General features: G+C 41.0%; 1 protein-coding gene across 1 annotated transcript in view; it reads right to left on the bottom strand.

The window, feature by feature from the left end:
- The window catches only part of ZSWIM6 (zinc finger SWIM-type containing 6), a 134,722-nt gene that overhangs the window by 43,489 nt on the left and 77,129 nt on the right, over nt 1-14,104 (bottom strand). The window contains exon 2 of the mRNA XM_080636515.1: nt 10,682-11,038. Coding sequence (XP_080492641.1) covers nt 10,682-11,038 — 357 coding nt within the window. The remainder of the gene's footprint in view (nt 1-10,681; nt 11,039-14,104) is intronic.

The following is a 14,104-nucleotide window of genomic DNA, read 5'->3' as shown; positions in this document are numbered from 1 at the left end:
ACTAGAATGCTTTTACAAGAAAATCAGACTTCATATAGTATTTCTACAAGCATGATCTTAAAACCATTTTCCCCAAAAAACCTGTGTAATTCCTGTACCTTCAGCAATCTTGCTCAGATTTAACTGACTGCTAGTGAGCACTGCTATTGATGAACATGAGGAAAATCATCACTTCGGTGCCTCTGAGCTGTGATGGCTCTGCAAAGCTAAACAAAGAGTAAAAACAAAACCCCAAACAAATCCAAAGTCTTAAAGTACTAAATGCATTTCCACCATAAATAAGAGTTACCGCCATGTAAGACTGTGGTGCTTTCAAAGGAGCATTTTTCCATAGGTAATGTCATCAGCACAGAGTCAGTTCCTTATTAGCAGAGTGTGCACTGAAGTGACTAGGTTTACATCCGGCAGTGCTTTGGCCACAGGTTGCTTTAACTCAAATTTTGCAGTCGAGATCAGTGATTTCCCCCTGGTGGCCTCTACTAAAGGCTGACAAAACTAAACCAAGTTCTTGCATCACCTAATAATCTGTATTTTTCTGAAGAATCCTGTACTTTTACTGACTATTTTTTTTAAAGGTATTCAAATTGAAAAGGCTGTGCCCTTGTCTAGTCTGTCAGAGAAACAACTCAAGGTAGCACATCACCACATCAGGTATCTTAGGCATGCCCAAGATATAAGCTAACTTGACTTTTTGATTTTGGGCTTGTCACAACTGTGTAATCTCTATCTCTATCTAGGTTTTCAGAAGAGGTTAAAAACCGAATCATGTTACACAATCTATTACTCTTAAATCCAAGTCCATGTTGCCTCTGCAGGAAAAAAAAAAAAAAACCAAAAACTGTCAGGGAGGGAAATTTACACAGTCAGATTTGTAAAAACTTCCTTTTTCAGAGGAGCCCCGAGAACCTGAAAGCAAAGATAGCTGCAACTCTTCAGATGTTCAGGGATGAAACATTGATTCAAACCTTCATTTCACAACTGCAGCTCTGCCATGTAGGTGAAGCTTCTAAGCAGCCACACAGAATCCTGGAATCTTTGTTCAATGAAAATACAACCAGAAGATACAAAGGGTCAGAGGGATGTCTTGTCTACTGGCTGCAGAGCAACTTCCTCCAACTTCAGAGCCTAAAGCTGGAAATGCTGCATAGCAATACAGTGTATATATCAGCACACACACATATTTAGATTAATTTAAATTAATAAGGAATTGTGTCTTTGAAGATGCGAATGAACTCTCCCGCCTTCCACAGGAATAATAACAGTGTCTCACAAGACAGGAATCAAGCCCAAGATAGTACAGCAACCAAGAAATGAAAAGCATCCTCCTTCTGTCTTTAGTGCATTAGCTTTAAGGTGCTTTCACTCAGCTATATGAAATGCACCGAGATGAAAAGGGAAATCAAGCCATACAAGAATAAGCAGCGCAACCGTTCCACAGACCCAGGTTTGCAGTATCACCTTCCAAACAGTTTAAATATTTCATTGCTTCAAAACACAGAGGACTGATCTGTGAAAAGGAAGTATATAAAAGCACCAATATACAAAATACACTTACATGTACCGCTCACTTCAATGGAGATCTATTTTTAAATAATTTTAGTATGGCCAGTTTTAAATTGAATTAAAAATAGCCCCAGACTCCTCAGCTAAGCTTCCCTATTGAGGGGAAAACCAATTCCTTCTGTAACTGTTTATATTTTTATCAAAAGCTCATCAGTCAATTTGTGCTAGAAGGTTAAATTTCAACACAGCTACCACAGATTCTTTAACAACAGTGTTCCTTTACAGGAACAAGGGCACCTGCTACCCTTGGCCACCAGTGCTGCCCCCACCCAAAGCCTTTTATCGCACCACAATCCCAAATATACCTTCCCCAGGGGCCCTGCATCACTATACTTACACCTGCATTATTTTCACGCTAGTAGGCTAAAACAGTAATCAAGAGGAATCTGTGGATGAGGCACTCTACAGACAGGTAGGAACAGCCTCACGCTCACAGGCCCTTGTTCTCATAGGGGACTTCAACCACCCTGACATCTGTTGGAGCGATGGTACGGCCCGGGCACAAGCAATCCAGGAGGTTCCTTGATGATGTGGAAGACAACTTCCTTCGGCAAGTAATAGAGGAGCCGACAAGGAGAGGTGCCATGCTTGACCTCGTGCTCACCAACAGGGAAGGGCTGGTTGGAAATGTGACGCTCCAGGGCAGCCTTGGTTGTAGCGATCATGAGATGGTCAAATTTGAGATCCTCAGGACAGTGAGAAGAGCGTGCAGCAAGCTCACTGCCCTGGACTTCAAGAGAGCAGACTTTGGCCTCTTCAGGCACCTGCTTAGTAAGGTTCCATGGGATATAGTCCTAGAGGGCAGGGGGGCCCAAGACTGTTGGTTGTTATTCAAGGATCACCTGCTACAAGCTCAGGAGTGTTGCATCCCAACTAGAAGGAAGTGCAGCAGGAGGGCCAGGAGACCTCCTTGGGTGGATAAGGAGCTGCTGAGGAAACTTGGAGGGAAAAAAGAGGCTTATAAAGGGTGGAAGCAGGGACAGGTGGTCTGGGAAGAATACAGGGATGCTGTCCGGGAAGCTAGGGACCAGGTGAGGAAGGCTAAGGCCCAGTTAAGAATTGAACTTGGCTAGGGATGTGAAAGATAATAGGAAGGGATTCTATAGGTATGTAGCGAGAAAAAGACAGACTAGGGACAACGTGGGCCTGCTCCAGAAGCTATCAGGAGAACTGGCTACCCGAGATTTGGAGAAGGCTGAGGTTCTTAATGACTTCTTTGCCTCAGTCTTCACTGGCAAAGGCTCTGACTGCACCATCCAAGTCTTGGAAAGCAGACGCAGGGACTGTGAGAATGAAGACCACAGGCCCACTGCAGGAGAGGATCTGGTTCGAGAGCATCTTAAAAACCTGAACGTACACAAGTCCATGGGACCTGACGGAATCCATCCGCGGGTCCTGAAGGAGCTGGTGAATGAAGTTGCTAAGCCACTGGCCATCATATTTGAAAAATCATGGCAGTCAGGTGAAGTTCCCGACGACTGGAAAAAGGGAAATATAATCCCCATTTTCAAGAAGGGGAAAATGGATGACCCAGGGGCTTACAGACCAGTCAGTCTCACCTCTGTGCCTGGCAAACTCTTGGAGCAGATTCTCCTGGAAGACATGCTAAGGCACATGAAAAACAAGGAGGTGGCTGGTGACAGCCGGCATGGCTTCAGTAAGGGGAAATCCTGCCTGACCAATTTGGTGGCCTTCTATGATGGGGCTACGAAACTGATGGACGGGTAGAGCAGTTGACGTCATCTACCTAGATTTGTGCAAAGCGTTCGACACTGTCCCACATGACATCCTTGTCTCTAAATTGGAGAGACATCAATTTGATGGGTGGACCACTCGGTGGATAAAGAACTGCATGCAAAGAGTTGTGGTCAATGGCTCAATGTCCGGCTGGAGACCAGTAATGAGTGGTGTCCCTCAGGGGTCGATGTTGGGACCGGTCTTGTTCAACATCTTTGTCGGTGACATGGACAGTGGGATTGAGTGCGCCCTCAGCAAGTTTGCCGATGACACCAAGCTGTGTGGTTCGGTTGATACGCCGGAGGGAAGGGATGCCATCCAGCGGGACCTCAACACACTTGTGAGGTGGGCTGATGCCAACCTTATGAAGTTTAACCATGCCAAGTGCAAGATCCTACACCTGGGTTGGAGCAATCCCAGGCATGGCTACAGGTTGGGCAAAGAAGAGATTCAGAGCAGCCCTGCAGAGAAGGACTTGGGGGTGTTGGTCAATGAGAAAATGAACATGAGCCGGCTTCAGTGTGTGCTCGCAGCCCAGAAAGCAACTGTATCCTGGGCTGCATCAAGAGGAGCGTGACCAGCAGGTCGAAGGAGGTGATCCTGCCCCTCTGCTCTGCTCTTGTGAGACCTCACTTGGAGTATTGTGTGCAGTTCTGGTGTCCTCAACATCAAAAGGACATGGAACTGTTGGAAAAAGTGCAGAGGAGGCCATGAGGATGATCAGGGGACTGGAGCACCTCCTGTATGAAGACAGGCTGAGAAAGTTGGTGCTGTTCAGCCTGGAGAAGAGAAGGCTGCGTGGAGACCTCATAGCAGCCTTCCAGTATCTGAAGGGGGCCTACAAGGATGCTGGGGAGGGACTATTCATCAGGGACTGTAGTGACAGGACAAGGGGTAACGGATTAAAACTTAACCAGGGGAAGTTTAGATTGGATCTAAGGAAGAAATTCTTTACTGTTAGGGTGATGAGGCAGTGGAATGGGTTGCCCAGGGAGGCTGTGAACGCTCCATCCTTGGCGGTGTTCAAGGCCAGGTTGGATGAGGCCCTGGGTGGCATGGTTTAGTGTGAGGTGTCCCTGCGCATGGCAGGAAGGTTGGAACTAGATGATCTTAAGGTCCTTTCCAACCCTAACTATTCTATAATTTCTATGATTCTAAGACTGAAGACATGAAGCCAAGGGTCTGAGCTCTCTGATGCTGTTCAGCACAGTTCTACAGATATGTCTTTCCAAGATTACTACGTTCACTCACAGACAGTTAAACACTGATTGATCTAGCCTGTCTCCTTTCCCACTGAAACACAGATTCTCTCTGGAGCAATGGACAGGATTTCTACATTGCCACTTTCATTCTGAAGACAAGGGACCAGGCGAATAAGCAAGAAGCTTTCTGAACAAGCAAAAGGAGAAAGCTGCCTTTGGATATGCGAGATGATGACCTAAGAATAGCCATCAGGAAAGCTCAGGCACAGCTGAAGGTTCCGCTCAAGGGCAGTGGCTTTGCTTGGGGTGCAGCCCCAAATGGGCACCACAAGGCATCAGCAGACAAACAGTTTGGCTGCAAAATGAATATGGGCAGACCTGAATTTAATCTCTGCATCACAGTTTGGTACCAAGATCAAATCCTGTTCCCCACTTGTAAACTGGGGAAAAGTATCACTTATGTGCTTCAGAGAGATGTTGTGAGGGTAAATTAGTTCTCATTTGACCTATGAAAGTGAAAAGCACTGAATAATTATGCTAAATAATAAAACCTGTAATTAAACTGTGTCAGTTTATAGATACTAACACACTAACCTCCTCCTTCCAACCCCTGGCTTTAACTTCTGTCATGACTGGTCTTCAAAATAGGTTTTTTGTCATGTACTTACAGCTAAATACAATAAATACAGTATATAGATACAGCTATACATAGTTACACATGCTCTAGCTAAAAATACTAAATTGCAATCTTGGCAATCAAAGCAGGAATATTGTGCGCAATTCTGCAACACCTAAATAAAATCTGAAAACAGGGTAACAACCCTTTATATTTACGGTCATAGCAGGTTACATGTAAAATATATATAATCAACTCCCAGGTCGTAAGAAGCAGTAACATTTAAAAAAAATGAACACTTTGAATATTTATATAGCAATTTTAAGAGCAACCACTTTAAAAATGAGCAGCCATATTCAAGAACTGGTGTTGTATATTGAGAACTTAACCTTGGAAAGTAAGTAGAAGCAAAGCAAGGAGCACTGACTGAAATAAGCTAAGAACTGCATATATGGCAAACAACTTAAGAGCAGATCAACAGTGAAATCTGGTTAAAACAACAGAAAGTAGTTTTTAAGACAAACTGTTCTCCTGATCCCTACTTCGTAAGTATCACAAGAGTTGTCTTCAAACGAAATCATGCCAAATTGCTCACTCATAGCCATACTGAAACCTCTTTGAACTTAATTTTATAAAAAGTTTATTAATTTCATTATACAGGTGAACTGTACATCAGTTAGATTTTATTAAATATCGTCTCATGGCAGCACTAGGAAGAGGATATGGAAAAAATTATTACAAGTAAAAAGCATGACTTAGTACAATGCAAAGATTGAATGGTCTCAGCCAGAAACCAATACTGCTATATGCTGATTCACAACAGAACAGTAACTGATTTCATAAACTTCATGTGCTCAGAATTATTCTGAACAATATTTATATAAGCAAAAGATCATAAAATTAATGACTCAAAAATATGATTACGCCTCTGATTCCCCAAATGATTCAAAGTTTAGACGTAAATCACTTCATCTTATACTTAATTTGAGAACTCTTTGGTGGAATATAACCCCTGTTCAGTTAGCACACAGCAAACAGCAACTGAGAAGCTGAGAAGCAGCCAATGCTATCAGCGGAAAATCTGGAGACCCGACAAGTAATGCTAAATTGCTGAGGAAAGTTAATAAAATCACAACAAATCTTTAACTTCAAAAACCCTCTTTCCTTTCCATCTGCACATACAGAAAAATACATCAATTTATCTGCTCTGATGACAACATCTAACTCCTCCTCCTAAAATTCACGCCTCACGAACACAAAGCAGAAAGTTTCAAAGTCTTTTCTAGTAGATCCGCAACACGCTGTATCCTGTTGTTCAGCCTCATTCTACTCTACAACTTTCCACTAAGATCCCCATAATTTCAGTTAAAAACATGAAGTTCATTTTAACAAATATCCACCTGTACCTCAAAATTGCTCTTTGGAACTTAAAACATAGAGCAACCATGCTAGATATTCTAAAATATTATTTTAAAGCAATTTTTTGGATAGATATTTCCTTGCAGAAGGCCTTTACTATTACGTTCCTAATATACATTACAGATCAGTGTTTCCAGAGGATGCACCTAGACCTGCCTGGACACATACAGAAACAACTACCCAGGTACCTCTGCTTCCAAGAAGACAAATGTACTTAAACTGCTCTCTCCCAGGTCTTCCCTCTTAAATTTATCTTCCTGTGGTTTCATACCAGTGACTCGTATTGTGAGTCAGAGAATCAGAGAATAGAAGAAAGTTTGGAGAAATCCACACAGTTCTTGTAAGAGCAGAGACTGCAACAGCAGCACCAAACATGCAGGAAAGAAACAGTACAGCTTAAAACATAAAAATGAAATTGGTTTGCTAGGCTGCCCTTACACCAATAAAGACAGACCATTTTACCCTATGCACATAATAACAAATCAATGTTAACATAAGATTAATATGCAAACAGACCTTCTCCCACTTCACATCTTGCAGTTACTTTCCTATTTCCACTCAAATTCTCCAGAACATGCTCATGACCTTCCAACCAATTTACTTAAGTATCATATCTAAGAAAAGAGAAATCCAAGATGACAAACCTGGTTGTTAGTCCATCATTCTGATTGCTCTCTTCCTCACTTAACCCACCTCACAGCTCCCTCTGCTAAAACTGCACAAAAACCAAGAGGGGAAAAAAACACCTCAGCTAAGTGGGGTCCTAATCTTCCTCCAGCTTCCTTAGTCAGCATCCCCAAAATGAAAAACAATGTGAAGCCAAAAGTTAAGCAGTGCAGACATCCGGGTATCAGTAGGAACATCTACAGCTGTCATCAGTACAGAAGGTTAGACCCCACAGATCTTCAGTTTTGAAATCAACAGCAAGATGTTGCTGTCACAGTGTAACATGAGAAAATCAAAACACAACAAACCTTCTAAAATGCAAGAGGTGCTTTCGTGCTTTAAAAATATTCAAAGCCCTCTCATAATGTAATCACCACCAACAGAAAATTAGCATGGCAAATACAGGATTCCAAATAAATCATTCATCTCTCCTGAAGTTATTGAATAGACAACACATTCCTGTGCTTCTAACAGCATTCCCTTATTTTTTCCTGCAGTAAGGCTCAGTCATAAAGCAAGAAATTATATAGCATCATTTGCATTCACAGAGGAACTCAAAGGAATTTGCTGCTTCAAAACTGATGTCATCAGTGTAAGCCACTTCACCGGTTCCCCCAGTAACCTCCTTCACATGGGAACTCACCAAAGCCAATTGTAGGCTGCTGCATAAGGTAGAATTTAGAGCAAATGAACAATTACCAATTCACCTTTTGTGAAAGCAAAGTGCTGCAGAGTTGGTCCATCTCCCTAGCCAGCTCATAAGCAAGTCAACAAAACTGCTGTGCTCAGAACTCTTCCAAGTCCCGGATCATTATTATGTACAAATAAATAGCATTCAAGGCCTGATTTCTTTTGCCAATTGCTGAAAATATATGATAAATAGAACTAGTACAGCTACTGTGAGAGTAAAGAAAAGTAAGATAAGAAGTTGCATATAAACACTTGAAATTGGAACACCTCTATGTAATAGTGAAAAGAATTTCCAACTCCAGATTCAGCACTTGCCTTAAATTAAAGCTGTTTCTGGTGTTTCTGTGCCATGTTTACTCTTGCTTTTATAAGCAAGTTTATGTAAGTTCTTCCTCTTACTTACCTGTACCTTCAAGCAGTGCTCGAAATAATTAGTCTACAAACACTGTTCAGTAAGGTTAAGCTGTTCAAAGCAAGACAGGTCTACAAGACAGTTTTGTATTACAAGCTGAACATCAGCACAGCAGATGTGACGGAGTGAATAGTGACCTTATGTTCACCAGGTTATGCTATTAGAACCAGAAACAGATTTTTTTTTTTTTTTTTTTTAGATTTCTTTTGGCTAATTTTATTATTTCTGATTTAGGGAATTTGATTAAAGGTCAAATACAGTACAAATCCCAGATGACTGCTTACTTGCTATATAATCAAAGGAACTCACTTCTTCCTTAAAAGGCTCTTGTAATTTTTTAACATTGTAAACATATTAAGAAAAAAAAAAAATCAGGCCATGGTTTTATGGGAGTCTGATAGGTAAAGCAGGAGACTACAGATCCTGCTTTATAATGCAGCTTTCTTTCATAACAGCAGTTTATTTTCTTCTGCTGCCTGAATCTTCTGCTTAATTTTTTGGTATTTATTAAGAAATACCAACAGTCAGTGACGACATACTGCAATCTCATTAACTAGGAAAACAACAACATGTGCAAAAAACATTTTAGTTTTGTGGGCAATTTTAACCTACCCTACTCATGTTCACTGTGAAATTTCATAATTGATCATCAACTTAGTTTTTTGTTTCTTATTCCTTTTGCTATTTAGAATGTGATATAAACATCAAATACCTCTCTAAAAAAATACTTTGAATACTAATGAGTAATGAGATATTTTGGCAATAAGCTGACAAAGACTAACATGCCTATGATTCGAATAATTACAGACTTAACACTGATCAAATTTAAGCACTCTGCAACAGCTTGTCATTTCTCTTACATTAGCCATAGTACAGCTAATACAGCCATATATAGGCATCATCTGTCCTTCCTTTCCCACCCTGCCTTCTTTTTTTCTAATCACCCTTGACTGAGTCTTCTTTACCATTCATACTCAACATTTATTCCTTTCCTGTTCGGGCTATTATCAACTCATGGGATACACACCTTCAGCTTACAACACCTGAATATCTTCCTCTATTGCTTAATATCCTGCATCCGCTTTAGTTTCCCTTGCCTTCCACCACCATCAGGCACCTCTGCCAATCACCTTCTCATTATGTTCTGTAACAACCAGATCAGTCACCTTGCCTCTGGCCAGGTCCCCATAGCCCTCAAAGCCAAGAGGGAACTGCTCCCCAAATTGACCTTATTGCAGCACCACCTGCCTGGACCTGCCAGCATCACTGGACCCTGAGGAGAGGAGCTAGGCTACATGTGAGTCCTGTTATTGGAAGGATTCCCTTCTTTTGCTCTGCCTACACTGTATCTAACTCACATGCAGTTTTCTTTCTCCAGTATTAAGCAGCTTGGTTGTGTTTGCACGGCAAATTCTTTGGAAGAGTGCTCATCCCTCTTCAATATCTAACACACAAGAAGCAGTCCCTATCAGTGAACAAACCAAAAAGATATTTTTAGGTATTTAGGTAACTTACTTCACCTGTCTAAGCTGCCTTTATGCCAACAGCTCTGCTCACCTGAAAGGGTATTTCTACCAGGTGACCTTACAGGAACACAGGACTCTTAATAAACTAGCTGGGTCACCTCAAACTCAATTACCTGCTTTCAGTTCAGCAGGATCCATAGAAAAGCCACCTCAAAAGCTTCAAGTCACACCCAGCACCCTTTAAGAAACGTAAGATGTTCAGTACAAGAAACTGAGAGCTATTAAAACCATGTGCAGCAGAAAGAGCGGGAAAGATCAAGACCTTTCCTGATGCTGTAGGCTGCTGCAGCACTAAGAGGACAATGGCACTGAAATAAAGGCATGTTTCTCCTGACCTCATATAGAAACCAAATCCCAAAGGATAATAAAAGTATATTTGATGGATGAAGAAACCAGTAACATCTACTTGCTTTTATGCTTTACAGTTAAAACACAATTACACAATCAAAATGTCAAAAGATTAGTTCAAGAAGAACAAAATAACAGAGAGATACCATTGGTTAAGTTGGTAGGATAGTTCCTTTAAGCAATGTGGCTATACAAAGAATATCACTACTCAGTTTTTCATAGCTGGAAAATACAAGCGTGAAGCAGATCAGGACACATATTAACACCGCTGGAAACATCAAGCTCATTGCTTAGGAATTCTTCTCTCTTCTCCAAAAAGTACTGCTTTCAAAATATTTTAAAGCAAAGGGTCAGTAACAGAATCCTCTTTATTACACACCACAGAATCACAGAATAATTCAGTTTGGAGAGGACCACAGCAGGTCACACTCCTGAAGGCCGCAAAAAAAGCTCAAAACCAAAGAGAAAATGAAGCAAAAGAAGGAAGTAGTATCAAACTCACCATGGACTTGATTGATTTCTGAATTCTGAGAAAGAATTTCATCCGCTAGTTTTTGAGCAGTTGGCAAAACTTCTGTGTGGTGCACTGTGATCAGATACTGTACAAATTTTTGTAGTTGGTCTCTGTTCATTTGAAAGAGTGTCTCTGAAATGGGAAGATGCAGTTTGACTTGATCTGGCTTGCGGATCCGGTATAAAGAGAGTGCCACAACATGAGCACAGTAAAATATGTCCTTGTTTCCACAGCTACAGGTCACTGAGGTAATCTTGCAACGATCAAAGCTGATAGCTACATTGCAAACAGTTTCTGGCTCCGATTGCATTGCAGGCTCTGTCACTGTGCCACTCAAGTGGAAACCTATGTGGGGAAAAGAATAGAAAACGTAATTAGGTAAGTGAAATACTAGATCTCATTATCAAGAACCTTTCACTTATAAAGTAAAGGTCATCATGTGTTTCTGAGAAATTGTATATCTTAAAGAACTTGCTTTAATTATAAATATTATTAACTTTTTCTTTTGTATGCACCTCTTTCATCTTAAATAAAACCAAAAGGGGAATCAGAAGCTAGTTTACAAGCCCTCTTTGCCATTCCATCCCAACATTGATAAAAGTTTTATAGGAAGAAAAACATTTATTCGGTAAATTACAGCTGCAAATGCTTCATGTGATTCAAGACCAATGTGAAACTCTCAGTACCTCAGCAAGTTGGCAGTAGATATCCAAAGCCCTCACCAGGCAACCTGCAACACCTACCAGCAGTTTTAACCATTCTCCCAGTAAGTAAGAGGGAGGCAGTGCACCCTAGTGGCACGAACCCAGGGCTTAGTCTCAACTCAGCCATGACTCAAGACACAAGTCAGGAGTAACCTCTTTGCTTTCACCTCTCTCACCACTGAGTTCATGTTAAAGCTCACCTCCACCCAAGCAACCCAGTAGGACAGCTATGTTTGTGTTGCAGTTGCCAGTTGCCAACACACAGGATATCAGATTTATAATACTGAATGATATATGCATGCACTGTTTCAGAAGTCTGCATTACGGTCCTGTTTTCGATTCAGCATAATAAAGCACAAGGCAGAAGCTCTAGGTTTTCTTGCATTGTAAGAATGTATGGTATATCATAAGAAAAATGTTTGTTTCAGCAAGATACCACTAGTTGACACAGCATCCTGTTGAACCAAGGCCTCAGACTCTGAAGATCAGACCTAAACTTGCATTCGTTTGCACAACATGAAGGCCCAGGTTTGGTTCTCAGCACTTCATCATTGAATGGCAGAATTTGGGGGTTTCTTTTGAATTTTATGTAAGCATGACATTGATTTTGGCTCAAGCATTAAGTCAGAGGCATATATGCAAGGCAATACAACCAAATTTCATAAGCAATATCAGTATTAAACAAACACTGCATATACAATCAGGGATTGACACTACAAGTAAGGAGTTACATTAACTATTTATAATGGAAATAATACAAAACCACAGCCCCTCAGAGCAGAAAACTGATTTAGTATTCCTAAAATACCAGAAAAGTGTACAGTAGGAAGCAGTATCACATGAAAATTCAGGGGGAGGGGGAGGTCCAATGCACCCCTCCAAAAAAAGCCTCACCCCCAAGCCCTAAGTCTAGTCCAAAATCTTGTCTCCAGTTGTTTTAAAAAAGCTTTTCAAGTTGCAGGAAACAAAGAGAAAAATCTCATTTTTTCCCATCTGTTCACACTACATTTCAGAGCAGGCTGTCCAGTCAGCATCACTGTTTGGATTACATTCAGCTGCAGTACTCTGATACTCTATCCTGAAGAAGGTCATATGCACACACTAACCTCAACTTTGCAAGACGATGTTTACCAAACAAAGTAGCTAAGAGTCAAGGCTGAAGAGGCAGTAGGCTGCAAAGTGCACAGGGAGGACAAGGGGTGGAGGAAGAAGCCTGAGCATACACTACTCTTGCTCTTGCTTCCACTTAACACTTTCACAGAGGAGAGTAGAATTGCCCCACACATCATGAGCTTCTCTCTCTGTCTTTCCCTTTGGTTTTAAGTAGTCACTGCATGCTCCTGTAAGTGTCTTCTACAGAAACAATAGGCTTCGTTAAAACATAGCCAGCTCTATTTATGTCAGGTAAATTCCCAGTAAGTGAAAACTGCATTGGTGGTCACAGAGAAACTGCATAGGAGATTTCTCTTTTTAATATCCCTTTCCTATGAAGCACATGTAAAACTGTCTCGTCTATGAGCTGAGGAAAAGCCTAACACAAACACTGAAAGAGCCTGATCCCACTCTTTCCAACTGTCAATAAGTACCTGAACTCCTATTAATTCCACCAGAAAAAGGCCCAGTAAAAATTATTTACTAAAATGACTAAGAAACCCAAAAAAACATCAACAAAAAAACCCCACAACCTGCTACTCAAAAAATACCTTCACTTTTTAATTTGCCAGCATATAATTCAAGCATTCAAAAAAGATCTAATCTTCCTGGGAAGACAAATGTCTCCAGAAATATTTAGTGTTTACAGCAAGCCTGCCTTTGAGTCCTGACATTGTTCAGACACAAACACAGCTCACTGCTCCCCATCCTTCTCCACTGAGACGACTTGAGAATTCATGCTATAAGCAGCAACATTTATAAATACAGATCCTGGTCTAAACAATGACAGCACAAATATAGACAAGTACCTCACCTATCCTTAATGTACAGAGATTTAAAACAAAAACCATCAGCTGCCCTTGCGGGCTAACATGTGGAAGCTCTGTATTAACTAAACTGCAATGATGTACTATGCCTGGTAATTACGAAACACTATTTTCCTCCTCTTTTCTGTTTGTGTTTTTAAATAAAGAAATTGTTGTTAGTACATACGACCTCTAAGAAGATTTTACCACACCAGAGAAAACAATCCAGGAAGTTTCAATTCAGAAGGCCTGGCAGGGTTCCCATAATTTAACCTACCGGATGTCAAATGCCACCTTCTCCATGGCCACCAACACTGCAGAGTACTCCACAGGGAGGTCTATTGCCCTCTTGCAGACATAGTCTTAATCTTTTTTAACCTAATCACCTAATGTTCTCCATATAAAAGAACAAAACTAGTAGCAGGAAAAAACACTGACACACTGTGATTCGTTAGAAAGCTTTCACCAGTGGTAATTTATAGCCTCCTGAAAAGGGTGATGTTATATGCTTCTGGAAGAAGGCAAAAGGAATCACCTGCCCAGAGTCTCAAAGGGTCTCAAAGATGATGACATTTCACTAACAGATCCAAAGGAGCAAAAAGTCTCCAGGTAAAACCTTCAAGCTCTCACTCTAAATAGGTCCTTCCCTTCAAAGGCAAAATTCCTCTTTTACTCAATTATAAATCTTTGCTGGAAATATTTATCCATTCCAAAAGACCCCAAGAACACTAATGCTTCACTTTCCAACA

The sequence above is a fragment of the Psittacula echo genome (genome assembly GCF_963264785.1).
Source record: "Psittacula echo genome assembly, chromosome: Z".
NCBI lineage: Eukaryota > Metazoa > Chordata > Aves > Psittaciformes > Psittacidae > Psittacula > Psittacula echo.
This window is presented reverse-complemented; position numbering and strand designations above follow the sequence as displayed.